Genomic DNA, 17373 nt, shown 5'->3' with positions numbered 1-17373 from the left:
TCGATTACATTTTCTCAAGAATGAAGATGGTGACTACTGTGCCAAAGGCGATGCAGAAAAGGTAGTTCTCTTGGATCCTTAAGAATGTAGCTCACATTGAGTGACTTGAGAATATGTGCACTAGGAGTCCTGAAACTTGTGTACATGTGCAGTTTAGTCGTACAACTTTGGATGGAGCAATAATTTTATTAGGTGATCAAAAAGTTATTATTGACGTCCTTTTGTTAGTTCTTGAATTAAATTATAACGTAATTCAATGTGGTAGTGCCACCTGGGGGTGTATGAGACTGCCGCACATAGGTTTCCATGAAAAGTTATTGTGGGACTGGATAGACTAGTAGTTGAAACTTTTTTGGGGTTAATTGTTCAACCGAAAAGTTTTAGGGCTGAATATTCAGTAGACGAGTGTTACCAATTCTGGTGTACCTAATGTTGAAAAAAAATTATGGCAGTATTTTCTAGGGGGAGATAATTTTATTGTCATGTTTAATAGGTGCACATGCACATTTGAATAAGGTGATGTTGGATTCATTTTATGTAATTCCCAATACCTCAAGGACCTTAATGTTTGATCACCTGGTCAAAGAGCTTTCTTATTTGTGTGACAAATCTTGTGCTTTTTGTTTGTTCCTTCTTTTGAGCTGTAGGAATTTTTTTGTACTTACCTTTCTTGGTTTGAACCTTTAAACGTGGTTAGATAGTTTCGATATGATTACCACTCCCATGGAATGTTATGCATCTTGTTAGTATTGTTAAATTATATGCTTTGGCCCAGGAAATCTGGGAAAGACGTGGCAGAGCTCCTTGTTGACAAAGCTTCTGTTGAATTTACAATGTGGGAAGAATCTGCTCTTGCTATTGCTGGCGTCAACACATTCAGGATTATCTACCCACAGAACAAAAATGTTGTTGTACAAATGAGGCAGGTTGGTGCTTTTTTCTATGAAGTGTATGGCATGTAGCATGCTGGTTGAATCAAGTTCGCAATCTAGATTAGAAATGTAGATGTGACTACTTCTTGGATCTTTAATTCCAAGAGAATTTTCAAAATAATATTAAAGGAATGAGTGAAAAATTTTGGAAAAGCCAGGGGGGTTGTGGAAGGGAGATTTTAGGGAGAATAGATTACTACCTGGAGGAAGGGAGGGAGGCAGGGATCTATGTGAATAACCAAATGTGAAAACAGAAAATACCATATTATTTTTGCAATTGAAGTATGAATACATTTAACTGAAGGCCTAACCAGTCTACCTTTATGGATTCTTTGACAATAATTGATATCTATTTTTAAATCAATAGAAAGACAATAAATTATCTAGACGATGAAACTTTTTGATGTATGGTAATAGCCACTTGATAGCTTTACTGGCAACCGAAGAAGAAATTAGACAAGCTGTTTCTGGCTGCAATGGTACAAGGCTTTCTGAAATGCAGAAACATTTTTAAAGAGGATTTCGTGTGTCTTCACTGACTTTTAGAGATATTTGGATTTTGTTGTTAGATTTGATGCCACTTTGTGTTGATTCCAAATAGATTTTGGATCAGTTTGTTTGGTGGGAAGTCTTTACTGCTGTGATAATGCTCGCAGCTTGGCCAAAAAGATTGTTAATTGAAGTTGCAGTATATTTTCAAAATACCTTTCTTGAGGGGAGATGAATCATGGATTGGTTCCTGATAGCAAATGGAGTGGTCAGTTCTATAAGAAGTTGGACTGAAGGTGTAATTTGGCATGGAAAAATGGTACACTTCTTGGCAATACAACATGCTATAAAAAATGGGTTTTTTGTGTGGTGGTGGTGCGGGATTGTAAGCATAACCCTTGCTGCTGGCTCTGTCATGATAAATGGCTCCAACTTAGGTTTCTTCAGTTCTCCAGCCTTTTGCCTCACATGGGCAGGGAGCTCTAAACTAAGTCGAGACAAAATATGTTTATTTAATTGGCCATCATAATGTGTTCAGACGATTTGGTGAGGATGAGGAAGGTAAGATCTCATTGAGCTAACCTTTAGAACTGCCTTGCCAGAGGCACAGATGGCTGATTTGGAAGACCTTGGTTCATGTTGAGGCGGTGGCTGAACTCCATAGAATCTGACCAAAGTAGCGAGACTCCATTGATTGACCTCTTAGAGAATGGTCAAAGAATTGGTATAATTTCAGTGGATCTTTGAGCCTGTACCATGAGGTGCAGTTTTATTAGAGGAATGGGTGGCCATTCAAGGTAGAGTAGCCTTAGTTTTTCATAGTACTGATAACCAATAATGGATTACTTGGGGGGTGGAAGGAATCATCAGGAGAACCAATGAAGGTTTCATAACCAATTTTGGCATGAAGACAACCAAGTAATTCTAACCGGAAGTTTCCCATCTTTCATTTGCTGATGATAATGTTTATCCTGTGGCATTGAGCCAGTAAATTGTCAATCCTAGATGCAAGTGACTCTGCTTTAAAGTTGTGACAGGTTTGAAGGTGAATCTTGAAAAATTGGAATAGGTTTGTTTCAGGTAATTTGCCAGACCAGAGAATATTAATGAGAGTAATGGATTGCGAGCTAGGTAGTCTCCAATACGAACCTTGGGACAACACATTCAATGTATAAGCTGGTATCAGAGCCATTCACTATGTCTCCTAGTTGCAACCGTACGAAGTGCATGTTGGTGGTGCCATATTGCTGTGTTTTCCTTGAAATAGTGAAAATAATAGTGCACAGGCAGCCTGTTTGTGCGCCCTGATTGCGGAAGCATGGCGTATTATCATGATCTTGATTGCAAGTTATGAGACTTGGATCTGATATTGGAGTTGTGACTTCCTTAATATACGTCGTTGGGCTTTTCCAATTTTTTTGAAGGCTTTTCCATTTCAAAGGCTAGCTTTGGTGGTGTGGTTTTTTCTGAGGTTTTGTATCAGTCCCCTATCACTTATCTGTGACTAACCTGTTACAGCTTCACTGGCACCAAATGAAGGGCTTATAACTGGACTCGGTGTGTCCAAATGTTGTTCTAACCTGGAAGTAACCTTCTTTGTTTGGAGTTGATAATTATTTTCTGTGAAAGTGAGCACAGCTAAATTGTCATAAGTAAGATGGATTTCACTTCATTCCGAAGCTGTGACAGATTTGAAAGTGAATCTGGAGAAACTGGAGTTGATTGATCTACCCTGTGTGCCAGACGAGGGAATGTTGGCGATAGTAATGTGGTGCAAGCTAGTTAGTCTTCCTATCACATTTTTGGGAAACTACCTCTAGGAGCTAAATTTGAAGTCAGAGAATGTTGAATTCAGTCATTGAGAAGTTGGAAAGAAGATTGGCTAGGTGGAAGAGGTCATATATTTGTAGAGTAGGCACATTAAATTGGTTTGACTATTATGAAGCACCCTGTTGGTCTTATGAAGCTATGGCTTTGAGGGTTTTTAAGACAATTTTTCTTGATGAAAAATGACTCCAGTATTTAAGGCACTCTTCCCAATTGTTTTGGAGGACGTATAAAACCTTCTAGAATGTTTTTCCCTTTAATTAGTGGCTGCTGGACTATACAACATCTACAGCGCCAAAAGCTACTGCAGGAAGTTACTACTGCCAAACACATTTACTTGGCTGCCAAACATGCATCCTAATGAGTGTCGGTTAAATTTTTGTTACTTTCCCCTCCATCAACTATATAAGTTAGACACTCAAGATTATAGAGAAGAAATTGGAGGCAACCAAGAAGCTTGCCGTATTAGAGTAGTTTGATTGATAATCAATAAAATCCCTTTGGACTTTTGGGGGTGTTTTTTATTTTTTTTGGGGGGTTGGGGGAGGAAAAAGGGGGGTTGTAGGGTATAAAATTTCTATTAGATTCCAATAAGGTTCGGTGCAGAGTGGCTGGGGATGTTGAGGACTAATATGACCTTTCTTGGAGAGTTCAATCATTGAGATATATGGAACGGACCATTTTGGATGCGTGAAATATATTGGTAAAGATGGATTGTCTAATTTCAGCTCCAATCCTGCTTTAATGGCTATCTTTAATGGCTATCGAGTGTGTCTCCTGTGAGTTGTGTGAAGTTAGCATTGTGCAATGCGGGTATGAGGGATAGTGAAGAAAAGAATCTGTCTTCTTATTTTTCATAGAGTGATTACAATGTGTGTAAATACATGAACAGAGAACCTAAATTAGGTAACAAACCTATTTAGGTAAAGATCCTAATTAGCCTCTAATCTCTATCAATAGCTAATTTACAGCTAACAAAATCAAATCAAATCACATAATATCACATAATATAGTCATGTAATATAATTAGGGAGAAAATATAGAAGATTTTCCAATACATTCCAACACTCACCCTCAAGCTGGCTTGAAGATATCTTCCATAGACAGCTTGTTCACTAGACGAACAAATTGTTTTTTATGTAATCCCTTGGTTAGAATGTCAGCAGCCTGATCATCACTTGAAATATACGGCATACAAATTAGTCCACTATCAAGTTTTTATTTGATGAAGTGTTTATCAACTTCCACATGCTTTGTCCGTTCATGTAACACGGGATTATGAGCAATTGTGATTGCTGCTTTATTATCGCAATACACTTTCATTGGTATGGAACTTGGGATCCGTAGTTCATCCAAGATACCTTTAATCCACATAACTTGCATACATCATGTGCTACTGACCAAAGTTCAGCTTCAACACTGCTTCTTGCCACCACTCTGCTTTTTACTCTTACAAGTGACTAGGTTACCACCAACAAATGTGCAATAGCCTGAAGTAGATCTCCTATCTACATTGCTTCTAGCTCAATCTGCATCAGTGAACACCTCAATTTCCAGGTCCATGTTTTTCAAACATTAGACCCTTATCGGGACTTCCCTTCAAGTAGCGTAGTACTGCTTCAAAATGCCTTGGCCGTGGTGAGTGCATGAACTGGCTCACCATATTTACAGCAAACGATATATCAGATCGCATATGAGATAAGTAAATAAGTTGATTGACAAGCCTTTGATACCTTTCTCGGTCTATCACTTCTTCAGCCTTCGCAAGTTCAAGCTTCATATTTGGTTTCACGTGTCTCTACCGCTTTACAACCTAATAGACCTGTCTCTTTGAGCAGATCAAGAACATATTTGCGTTGGTTTATAAAAATTCCCTTCTTGGATCTCGCAAATTCTATTCCAAGAAAATATTTCAAGACAACCAAATTCTTAACCTCAAACCCCTCAGCCAGCTTCTCTTGCAAGCTTTCCAACTCAACTTTGTCATCACCAGTCTATCATATCATCAACATAGACGATTAGAATTGCACGCTTACCTTCCTTTGAGTGTTTATTGAATAGAATGTGATTTTCTTGACTTTAGTGATAGCTGAACCTTTTAACCACATTCCCAAACCATTCAAACTACGCTCTTGGAGATTGTTTAAGTCCATATAGCGACTTTTTTAATCTGCAGACTTTGCCTTAAGTTTCTACAAAACCTGGTGGTAAACTCATAAACACTTCCTCCTCAAGTCACCATTCAAGAATGCATTCTTCACGTCTAATTGGTGCAAGGCCAATCAAATGCAACAGCCAAAGACGGTAAAATCCGAACATAATTTATCTTGGCAACTGGGGCACAAGTCTGAGTGAAACCCTTCGTCACTAACCTTGCTTTATACTGCTCAACACTCTCATCAGGTTTACATTTTACAGTAAATACCCATTTACAACTAACAATTTTTTTTCCTTCTAGTGCATCAATCAATTCTCATGTGCCATTCTTCTTAAGTGCAAGCATTTCATCCTCAATTGCCATCTTTCACTTTGGATCCTTCAAAGCTTCTTAGATATTTCTAGGAATAGATATGTGAGACAGGTTTGACACAAATGCTTTATGATGATGAGACAACTTTTGAAATGACACATGTTTTGATATAGGATACTGAGTACATGATCTAACTCCTTTTCTAAGAGTTATAGGCATATCAAGATTAGAAGTATTAGTATCGGAATTTGAGACAAGAATGGAGGGAAAATGAGTACTACTAGGATCACCTGATGATGAAGGCAAGAGATCATCTCTTGGGGCTGCAGACAGATGAGACTCCAAGATAAAGTTCTGATCTACAACTTTTTGAAGAGTTTTTCTTCTAGTAGAAACCTAAAGCTCGGGCCCGTTGATCACATTGTGATCTTGAACTTTTTCTCCCCCTATCCTTGACACATCAAGATTCGGCAGAGGTGTTTTCAAAGATTCAAATAAAGGAGTAGGAAAGACAGGAGAGTTAATCTCTTCACTAACTTCGGCATTCTCCCCCTGAAGAGATTTGTTAGAAAAAAACGGTTGTGACTATAAAGGTTACATCCATAGTGATATGAGTTTTGCTAGTATGTGGATTGTAACACTTGTAACCTCTTTGATTAGGTGCATACCCTATAAACACACTTTTCAGCCCCAGGATCTAATTTGGATCGACACTAAATTGGGAGATGGACAAATGTAGTGCAACCAAACACCCTTAGAAGAATATCAGAAAAAATACGAGATGTGGGGTACACTTTTTTGAAACAATCTAAGGGAGTAATGTAGTTTAATACCCGAGTAGGCAACTTATTAATTAGATAAGATGCTGTTAGCACAACTTCCCCTCATAAGTATCTAGGTACATGCATTGGAAAACAAAGGGCACACGATATTTCAAGGAGATGGCGATTTTTGCGTTCCGCAATGCCATTTTGTTGGAGTGTAGTTCGGTAAGTTGACCGGTGAAGGATGCCTTTTTCTTTCAAAAAACTTCCCAAAAACTGGTTATAATATTCAGTACCATTATCAGTACGAAGAATATTAATAGTAGTATGGAATTGAGTCAACCATTTGATAAAAAAGTTTGAACAAGGACTCAACTTCAGATTTGGCACTCATCAAGTATGTTCGGCATAAATAGGTATGATCATCTATAAAGGTAACAAACCATCATTTCCTGGTTTTTGTTGGCACGGGTGAAGGACCCCAAACATCACTATGGATTAAGTAAAAAGGTGATGATGAACGATACTGTTTTGGACTATAATGAGTATGATGACTTTTAGAAAAATGGCAATTGTCACAATATAGTGAAGAAACATCCACATCTTTAAACAAATGAGAAAACAAATGTTTCAAATATCCAAACCTAGGATGGCTTAATCTATGGTGCCAAACCATTATTTTTTCTTGAATAGGGGAAGAACTGAAAGTTCCACATGCTTGAGCTTTTTTTTTTTTTATCAAAGATAAACTCTTCAAAATAGTAAAGACCATCCCTCATCCTAGCACTGCTAATCGTCTTCCCTGAGATCTGATCTTGAAACTCACAATGGGAAGCAAAAAAGACAACACGACAATTAGATTCTTTAGAAAGTTTATTAACAGACAATAGGCTGCAGGCTAACTTAGGAACATGCAATCAAAAAGTGGTACTGATCCTTTGCTTGCAATAGATGAAAAACTCCCATTGGCAATCTGATTTTTTGGTTGCTGGGACAAGAAATATAGGATTTGAACAAATATGGAATATTAGTCATATGATTGGATGCCCCTGAATCAATGATCCAAGGTACAGATTGTGAACAACACGAGAGCATTTAGATTTCTACCTTGGTGGGCAATTGAAGCAGTAGGATTACCCGATACGGACCCGGCCTGAAGTAGCTGCAGAAGATGGTTTAGTTGTTCTTTGCTGAAAGGGAATGGAGTGGCCTCATTAGCTGTAGGAGGCATACGTTGAGATGACTTATTATCACGACCCTTCTTGTCTTTGAAGATAGTCAATGCTAAACCTTCCAATGATCCATCTTTTCCGCCGGTAGCTGCCTTGCCCAGCATTATTCCCCGTCTACTTTCTTCTCTCCGAATCTCTGAGAAGACTTCTCCAATAGGTGGAAGAGGCTGCTTCCCATGTATTCTGCCGCATACCTCATCAAACTTAGCTCTAAGCCCTGCTAGGAAAGCGTAGATACGTTCTGCTTCTACAATATTCTTGTACCGATTACCATCTTCAATACATGTCCACTTATGATTATTGAACACATCCAACTCCTGCCTCAAATGTTTCAAAGAGTGAAAGTATTTTGTGACAGTTTCTTCTCCTTGTCAAATCTTCCCCAGCTTCAAGGTTAACTCGTAGATTTGAGATTGATTACCCAAATCTGAATACATCTCACACACCACATCCCAGAGTTCCTTTGTGGTATAATGGCCCAGATAATTTGCACCAATATCTTCTTCCATGGAGTTGGTCTGCCACGTCATAATCGCTGAATTCTCTTCATCCCTGACAGCCCAGGTGGGGTCACTTGTCTCTAGTTCTGCGTTATCTCCAGTTAGATAGCCAATTTTTCCTCTACCCCGTATATACATTCGAACGGATTGAGACCACCGAAAAAAATTATCACCATTCAACTTTATGGAAATGATCTGAATGGGATGAGGTTCGGTGGACTTTGTGAGAAGTGATGGGGGGTTAGACTGGGTAGTTGATGATTCGTCCGACATAGTGATCGAACGATCAAAGAAAAAAAAATTACTCTGAGGTAAATGGATAAAGGACTTTTGGGCTTTGATACCATGAAGAAAATAATCTGTCTTCTTATTTTTCATAGAGTGATTACAATGTGTATAAATACATGAACAAAGAACCTAAATTAGGTAACAAACCTATTTAGGTAAAGATCCTAATTAGCCTCTAATCTCTATCAATAGCTAATTTACAGCTAACAAAATCAAATCAAATGACATAATATCACGTAATGTAATCACATAATGTAATCAGGGAGAAAATATAGAAGATTTTCCAATACATTCCAAGAGATAGTCTTAGTGTCCGCCTGAGACATTTGCCATCATATGGGGCTTGTGGCTTTAATATCAAGAGATCCATGAATTACATCATATTGAGCTATCTGCTTCTCTGAAAGTCTATATGAATGGCTTATAGGCTTATTCTCTATCTTCTACTCTAGCCAGACTTTGTCATTCTATATGTTTCCTCTACTACATCATGCTTGGCATTCTATGGTCAAAGTAAAATATTGTTGCTGAAGAACTTGGTAATAGTAGCGTGGCATACCAGCATGATTGATTTCTTTTTTTTGCCTTATATGGAATTGTATTGTGACTATTATCTGAACTAAATAAAATATTTTCGAATTATGAAACCTTTCCCTGACACGTTTTTAGTTTATATTCTTTTTGAATTGCAAAACCTTAGACTATTGTTTCTTTATGTGAATTTGAGGCTTATACAGCAGCAGCAACGGCAACAACATGGAAGCCTTATCCCACTAAGTAGGGTCAGCTGTGTGAATCCTTTCACGTTATTGGTCTTGATTTTGACTCGAATTTTTTGTAAGACGATGTTTTAGAATCTGAACTAGAATGGCCAGTTCAACCAGTTGGGGTGGGAACTGGACCACAGTCTGCTCCTGCTTTACTCAATTACTGGGTCTGGACAAGTGGTCAAAGCCAGTATTGACCTGGTTTAACCAGGAAGCTAGCAAGCATGTCACTAGTTTGACCGATCTTTCTGTAAAAAAATTAGAGAGTGGAGGCAAGGGGAATAGGCCCCCTTGTCTTCTAGAAAGTGGAATGATTGTCTCAGCCGTCTGAGCTGTGCTCTCATGTTGGGTTGGATCCGTAAGATTAATATCATTGCATGCTTACATTAGTATACTGTGCGACTGATTAACCTGTGGTTAAACCTGTTCAACTGCAAACTGGAAACTAGACTAGTTCTTGGTTTTGAAAACAACCTGTAAGATGAAGGTATTACTTATCCTTTTGTTTTGTCTCCTCCATGCCCTTTTAGGTCTCTTTTTTGGCCTCTTTCTATGTGGATTTTTTTTTTTTTTTTATCATCTCATATTAGATCGCAATCCATTTCTTTATGGAAAATTAAGCCCGATGCCATGCTAATATTCTGTCTTTTTCTTTTTTTTGCTAGCATGTCATTTGTTTTGTTGATGCATCGATTGAGCTGCTGTTTCCTTGAAAGTAAGATCTGCAAAGTGCACAATAATATAGATCATGTGACAAGGTTCTTCTTATGCAGCTTAATGCATATTCTTCACTCTCATCTAGAGAGATTAATAGCCTCCATTTGCATCTGCTAAAATTACTGCAGGTTCTTCTAGGGGAAAGTTTGCAGGATGCTGACAATCCTTCCTGTAGGATACAAGTGGATATTTTACCAAGACAAGAAGTTGCATTGTCAATAAAGGTACGGCCTGTTGCTTCAGTTCTCCATGTGGAGAGTACCTTCTATGCTAGTCATCAGTTGTTTAGCTATTCATACTAGACTCAAGTCTGAGTTATTTGCTTAAGTAATTTCTCTGTTGCTTCTCTGGTTAGGTTGCAATTCAACCCCTCACAGTGGTGATTGATACTGAATTTTCCCTCGACTGCACTGAATTTCTTGATATATTGGGGTCTTTTGAGTTTCAACATGAACGGGTGAGTTCTAGCATTCGTTTGCACTGCTTTTGTCTTGCTAAATGCTGTTAATGTCTTGCCTTATTCCCTTATGACAGGGCTCAATTTATATATTTCCCTGTTTAATATGCATTGCTTAATTTCTTAGATTAGTTGCTTTTTTGTTTATTCCTTCTGTGTATATGGTATGCACAAATTTCTCAAGCAGGCAGTACACTTCCCCAGACCTCAAGCAAGTACCGGATCACTCTGTATGCGCGCATTCGTGTGTGTGTTTTGGGTTGTCGGAGCTGGCTGTGTTTGCTGCTGCTCACTTGGCAGTGATTAATTTCTTGACCCCCTGATCAGCAGAAATGGTGATTGCCTCCTGCATTCTCTGCCACCATCACGGACCTCCCAAGCCTCACACCCTCTCTCTTAAATCAACATCATCAGAATCTATTGCTGAACAACCCTCCCCGGTTCTTTTTCCTCTTCTCCTCCCTTCCCAACAACACACACACATTGCAATCAGGCCACCCAGACGCACATACCACATCTGTCTCATAGATTGTTGCATTACCATCTATCAAAATTGAGAGTCGAGTGGAACACCAGCTAGTAGTCTTTCTTTTAGAATTTGATTTTTATTGGAATTTGAAGTGTCCCTTTTTTATTACATAGGGTATTGTTTACTTTAGAGGTTTTTTAGTTGAATTAATTTCTTGTTTAGAGGTTTTGCTAATTCAACCAGCAGTAGAAATTTTGAACAGTCTATGTATATGGTTGTGTGTTTTTTTTTTTTTTCCTTAATAGAGTCGAAGAATAATTCAATATCGGTGAATCTTTGATTTGGAATTTCTAATACAATTCTTTTGTTAAATATGATGCTTAAGAAACCCTAGATGTGATGCCTAAAGAAAACAACTCATTGTCATTTGTTGCGGTTCTGTTATAGTTCTCAATCAATGGGGCTCACTACTTAGAACTCATTCTCCTACATTAGGTAATGGGTTCATGGATTTGTCATTTGTGATGAGGGACAATACATGCCACATGATAATTTTTGATTGGCTGAGGCAATCAAAGACTAGTAGGGTATTTGCGTTAATTAACAAAAAAAATATGTCCTGTCTATATTGATCATTAAATTCATTTTATAAATTATGACATAGAGGATCTTAGTGTTTTATTTTGGTCTTATTGGGTCATCTGATTATGAGGCAAGTATACTGGCCTCTTTAATGTTCATTTCAAGTATTTTTCCTTTTATTGTCCTTGGACGAGAATGATTGGGCAGCTTCTTATACATGTACTGAATTTCCACTATTCCTATATCTTATCTTTGCTGATCTGGAGAGAACAGAATGAGAAAGCCTTCGAAGGAGGGAAATCTTGTGGTTTTGTATTTTAAATCTCAGGGTTTTGCTATGAACGGAAATTACATGTGGACGTAATTGTATTGATTGGCATTGTATGTTCTTTCTTGTAAATGTGCTCTCTATCTGTGGTTCTTTGAGTTCTTTGACTGCCAGATGGTGATTTTTCGATATCCATGAAATGAAAATTTTTAAGCCACCTATCTCCAATATCTCCATCTCCATCTCCATCTCCATCTCCAATTCACCTATAATGCTGACAAAAAACTGAATATAAGATTTTCGAATGTCTGGTCTCTGTTCTGTAAAATCACATGCTATTATGGAAGTCATAAGGCGATTTGCTAGCTATCTCATTTGGTACTGACATCCAGCTCGATGACTCTGCATCAGTGCATATTCATTGAAACTTGTTACAGAGTTAATGCTTAATAAGTGACCGGCTGGGAATGGGCCTGTTGCAGGTCTGATTCTTCTGTTTAGATTGTTTATGATGAAAAATGGTTTAAGCCAAATTTGACCTGTTTGAACCGGTGAACTGGTCAATGCTGATTGGGCTTTAGAAAAATTAATTTTCTGAGCACAAAGAGATTGAAATCCTATTGGAAGCTGCTGACGTGTCAAAAGGGTGCATAAGGATACTGAACTCAGCTTTACTCCTCGCAGTATAAAACTTACTCTGCTACCAAGGCTAAGAATTTGTTTATAAATATGGTGATGTAATTCTAATGTCTTACTCGCATGAGCTTTATAAACCTAACTGCATGCGAAATTCAACTTTTAAATTGTTCTCTTATGGATTTTAATCGGTATCTACCCGGAACTGAATGTGGCTGTGCCAAGGGGGTATCGCCCCTATAGAAGATGGCTTCAGGTAAAAGCCATCCATGCACAAAATTATGCAGAAAAGACTATTTCTAACATTTCCAACAATCTAGATTTATGAAATTGAACTTCCTGTTATATCAGAAGTGAAGAGCGTATGGCCAATTATCCCTAAAAGAATTCTAAGAAGGTTCAAATCCTTGCAATGTCCTTTTGTTCCTGTCTCTCTCTCTCTCTCTCTCTCTAAATGGACCATAAAACAAGGAGAGGAATCATCTTACAATCTGTTCTTCTCCAAGCCCAAAGCATGTGTGGCATTGTGCCTGAGGTCACCTAATTACATCTAAAATTGCAAAACTTGTAGGTCACATCTCTTTGGTCCTGCTAATTTTTAAAGTAAATGAGTCACACTCTTTAGTCTTGCGAAAAAACACCTCTTAGCTAGTATTTTTCCTTTAGTAGTGATCCCCAAGACTTCACTGATCCTTTTGATATTGATAAGAACCCATTGCGAAGCTTCCTCATGAGACCACTCTATTGCAAAAGCATCCCCCAACTTGGTTCTATCTTGTGCCTTTGCCCCTTGAGAAAGTGTCTGAGCATGTATGATTGCGAGACTTCCTTCCCTTTTAGATTTCCGAATCTGAAGAGAAGGTGTCTGAGTAGCAAAAATCTTCTTCATCAGATATCCTTTGGCCAAGAACATTATCAACAGGCACATCACTGCTATTAATAGACACATAGGCATCGACAGCAGCTAGGAAAGAGAATTCCACGGTTTTGCCCTAACCAAGGAAATGAGTCTGACCCATCCTCAAAAGCTGAGCTAGTTTATTACTAGCTAGGATGTCCCACTACACAGCCACCGTGACTCCTTTTGTTTTACAATTGCATTTGCCTTGTATTCCTCCTTAGAGATCCTTGAAACATTATACCTAAGCATACTAGGTTTTTCCTTTTCAACCAAATTTTCAGTAAAGCTTTGGTTTGGTGGTTTGGCTGAAACATCCCAGTCAAACAATGCCACAATTTGGGCAATTTCCAGAATAAAGTAGTCTTAGTGGGGTCAAATGAAGAAGTCTTTGTGGCTCTTGCACTGATTTGTCTGAAGTCACTCTTGGGAGCATAACCTGTCCTAACTTGAGGAAATTCATGTAAATTCCACCACCATTTAGCACTGTAGGCATCTGGAAACAGTATTGTCCTAGAACCACCCTGGTCGATCTTAGACGAAAGCAGCGTTTGACCATTGAAATTTTGTCTCAAGGACAAATGAAGAACCCTATCTTCACTTTGGAACTTCTTCATCCAAGGCCTTCCTCATTGTTCCCACCAGGATTGATGCAAGGAGTCAAGCAATATTAGTACAAATAATGCAACACTCATTAGGGTCCTTAGATAGTTTTTGCTTTTTCATAAATAAAGATTATTCATGCTAATTAAAAGTGTGCTCTATTAGTGCATTCAGGTTATGTAATCAGTTTTGGTTCAAGTGTTTTTAGTTGTTGGTCCTTGCGAAGTAGCTTGTAAATATGCAGCTGCCTAATAATTTAATTGGAGATGGCCATTGTTTTATCGAGTTTTTTCTGTTCCAAGCTTTCTGCTCCAACAAAGTAAAAAATTTTCATAATGGAATATAATCCATTAAATCATGAAAATATTATTTTCCTGATGCAGATACTCTCTTCACTTGATGGCATTGAAGATGACAGAGCTCGAATACTTTCTAAAGCTGAGTGAGTTCTCTATAGCATTTCGCTTGTGCTATTGTCTTTTCAAAGGAATTTGTATTGTCAGCTGTAAAGTGATTCTTTCCAAAAGCCATTTGAACGTACCTCATAAGTTTCTTTTACTGATTTATCTTTCTTTTTGCAGATATGTATTGTCAAGTCACAGAAAAGTGTCATGGAATGTCAATATCATTGATGTCATCTTAAATGTGCCGTGGACTGGTGCAGACTCAGAACTACGGGAAATGGTTAGTCTTGGATATGAAATATAGAACATGATGTTCATGGCAGAAACTGCACTTCATTAATCATCTTTCCGTCAGCTCCATTTTGGTTCTTGTCTTTTTGTTCTTTTCCTTGTATGCATGGTTTTAGATTCAACTCACTCTTTCACATTTTAGTGCTGTTAGATTTGTTAAAATACAAAATATAAATGGCATCTGAGTCGGTTTTTTGAATTTGAACGTATCAGAAAGTCCAATTTGAAAGTGTAAGCTATTAGCTAGATCAATGATGAACCTGTAAGTAATTGCTGTGGGAATTCTTTAAGGGAGGTACCATCATGCTGTCCTGACCCTTGATCTAAAGCTCTGATAGTATGTTGAATAACCATTTCTCTCAAGAGTTCAAGCTGTGAGGAAATGGGTCCACAGTGACTGTTATACCTATATCTTAGCAGAATTAATAACTAATAGAACTTATTTATGCAAGTCATTACTCATTTGAACTTCTTTCTTGTCGTATCCAACTACAAAATGATTGTGCAATCTATCTCTTCCTTTGCTGGTGCTGGATGTTAAACTCCTTACGTCCTGATATAACATCCTCAGCTCCCAATTGTTATTCAGTGTTACCGAGACATACTTACTTGGTGATCTGAATTGCCAAACCTGGTGTTCCAAACGATCTGCACAAGTCAAGATATAACATTCTGAGTAGAGATTGCCAGAGACCTGCACTTGTTATCTATGGCCATCTGGACACAAGCGCTTAAGTTGCGTGTGTTCAAGGAGCTGAGGGGAGGGAGGGAGATACTTATTAAATATTCTGGATTATTTATTTTGATCTTCAAAATTGTTCCTGTTCAGAATTAGTGGTTTTGTTTGGCATTTGAAGTTACCATCTTCGTTCAGCATAATGGAGTGATCCGCATATTGGGTAAACCTGTAACTATCCATCATGGCAATTGCCTGGTATTTATTGGAGCATTTTATAACTATCATAGGGACGTCGAAATTTATGAAGACATTTGTGAAATATTTTAGCAGAATTAGTTGTGTTTTCGTTCGTGGGTCTTTTTTGTTCTGCTTAATGAGAATGTGAGTGTAATTTCCTTTTCCTTTATATATGAAGACCTTTTAGTTCTGTCCATGGTAGATTGGCATCTTCATTGAGTGTGCTTACATGATTGTTAAGCATGGCATTGAATCTGACTTGTCTTGTGCTTAAACTTTCTCGCCATGGTGATTCAGTCATTGAAGGTAGGAGCCTTTCTTATCAAATCGAAGTGCCTTTTGGATGAAGACCACAATTATGCACCTAAGGGGATGTCATCTTCTCTTCCAAACTTCTTGGAGCTTCAATCTTCAGATCTATGTGATTATTTTGAGGTCCAGCTGGATGATTGTGAGGTCTGTCTTTCAGCACCCTTTGGATGCCTTTAGCATTTTTCTTTATTGCTATTTCTTAATCAGAAGAAGGAACGTTTCATCTTCCTACCGTTATCTAAACATTAGTATTAACAGAGTAAGTTTTTCCTGTTTCAGGTGAAACTAGTCTCATCTTCTCAATCTAAACCAGTCACAGTTTTGGAGAATCTCTCTGCTTCTAATTTCCTGGCATCCTGTGCCATTATGGATAAGCTAATATCAAAAAGACTAGAGGTAATCTTATCCTCTTATAATCTGTGTGCATGCTTTTCACATATGAAAGCTTGTGTCTTTGAAGTTCCCCTTTTGGTATGTAGGTGGGTAGGTGAGATTAGTGCTTGTGTGTGATTATGCTTACATGTGTCTGTGCATGTAGTTAACTTAATCAGCACACTGTGCTTTTGCCATGAATGTCTTAGATTGTGGGTCTATTTCACAGCTTGTGGAGAGGCTAGAATTGTTTTGTAATTTGTAGAACTTTAGAATGGCAACTTACCTTCAACAGCTGCATTTTAAGGAATGGTACTGTGATCCTCAACAATGTAGTTTTGTCAATGTTATTAGACTGCAGCATGAACTTAGCTGTCTAAATCGAAGGATTAGAGTAGGTGCTTCAGTCTTCCATAGCCATATTTCCACTTTGCAGCGAACTCCAGAGATATGTCTCATTCCAACTGAAGGTCCAAGAGGAATCCCCCAAGCGAGAAAAGAGAATAGAGGAATTAGCTTGATCAACTAGAAATACAGTTTCACATATTAATTCATCATATGATGTGTGTAGTATGTAGAATGAGGACACAAACAAATCAGGTAACATGACAAGTAGCTCTAGGACATCATCAGTGTAAAGAAAAGAGAGCATCCTAATTCAAGTAAAAAGATATATACACTATTGTACTTTTCAATGTTCGATGTCTTTCCATCAGTTAAAACAAAATGTCACTGAAGTGGCACCAAGGGGGTTGCTAGCCCTTGAACAAAAATCATTTGCAAGAGAAGTATCAGGTAGGCCTAAATTATGCACTATCTCCAACCTTATAAGTATTTTAAAAAAAAAATCGATGGTGATCTTTTATGCTCACTGGATCTCTTTCTTCACCTTCTGTAACTCTCATTATCCCTTCCATCCACACTAGCCAAATCAAAGGGTGGTAAGACAAATCTCTTTCTTCACATTCAGTAAAACAGGCTTCACTCAAAATGGTTTTTCACTGAAGTGGTGGTATGATTATAAGTTTCTTGGAGCCTTTGGAGCCTCTTAAGCTTCAAGCAACATGATGCTGAACAAGGCAGATGTACATGCACAGTTTACATGGTCGGTTATTGACGTGAGAATAACTTGTACTTAAACATTTGAAGGCCAAAAAAGGGAAACCTCCCTGAAAAGTC

The 17373-nt window shown here is 38.0% G+C and overlaps 1 protein-coding gene across 1 annotated transcript in view; it reads left to right on the top strand.

The window, feature by feature from the left end:
* The window catches only part of LOC104425177, a 53705-nt gene that overhangs the window by 13997 nt on the left and 22335 nt on the right, over positions 1-17373 (top strand). The window contains exons 13-19 of the mRNA XM_010037784.3: positions 776-926; positions 10115-10210; positions 10342-10443; positions 14283-14341; positions 14481-14583; positions 15808-15966; positions 16102-16218. Of these exons, the coding sequence (XP_010036086.2) occupies positions 776-926; positions 10115-10210; positions 10342-10443; positions 14283-14341; positions 14481-14583; positions 15808-15966; positions 16102-16218 (787 nt within the window). The remainder of the gene's footprint in view (positions 1-775; positions 927-10114; positions 10211-10341; positions 10444-14282; positions 14342-14480; positions 14584-15807; positions 15967-16101; positions 16219-17373) is intronic.

The sequence above is a fragment of the Eucalyptus grandis genome, chromosome 11 (genome assembly GCF_016545825.1).
Source record: "Eucalyptus grandis isolate ANBG69807.140 chromosome 11, ASM1654582v1, whole genome shotgun sequence".
NCBI lineage: Eukaryota > Viridiplantae > Streptophyta > Magnoliopsida > Myrtales > Myrtaceae > Eucalyptus > Eucalyptus grandis.
The sequence above is the reverse complement of the archived record's forward strand: the minus strand, read 5'-3'. Positions and strand labels throughout refer to the sequence as shown.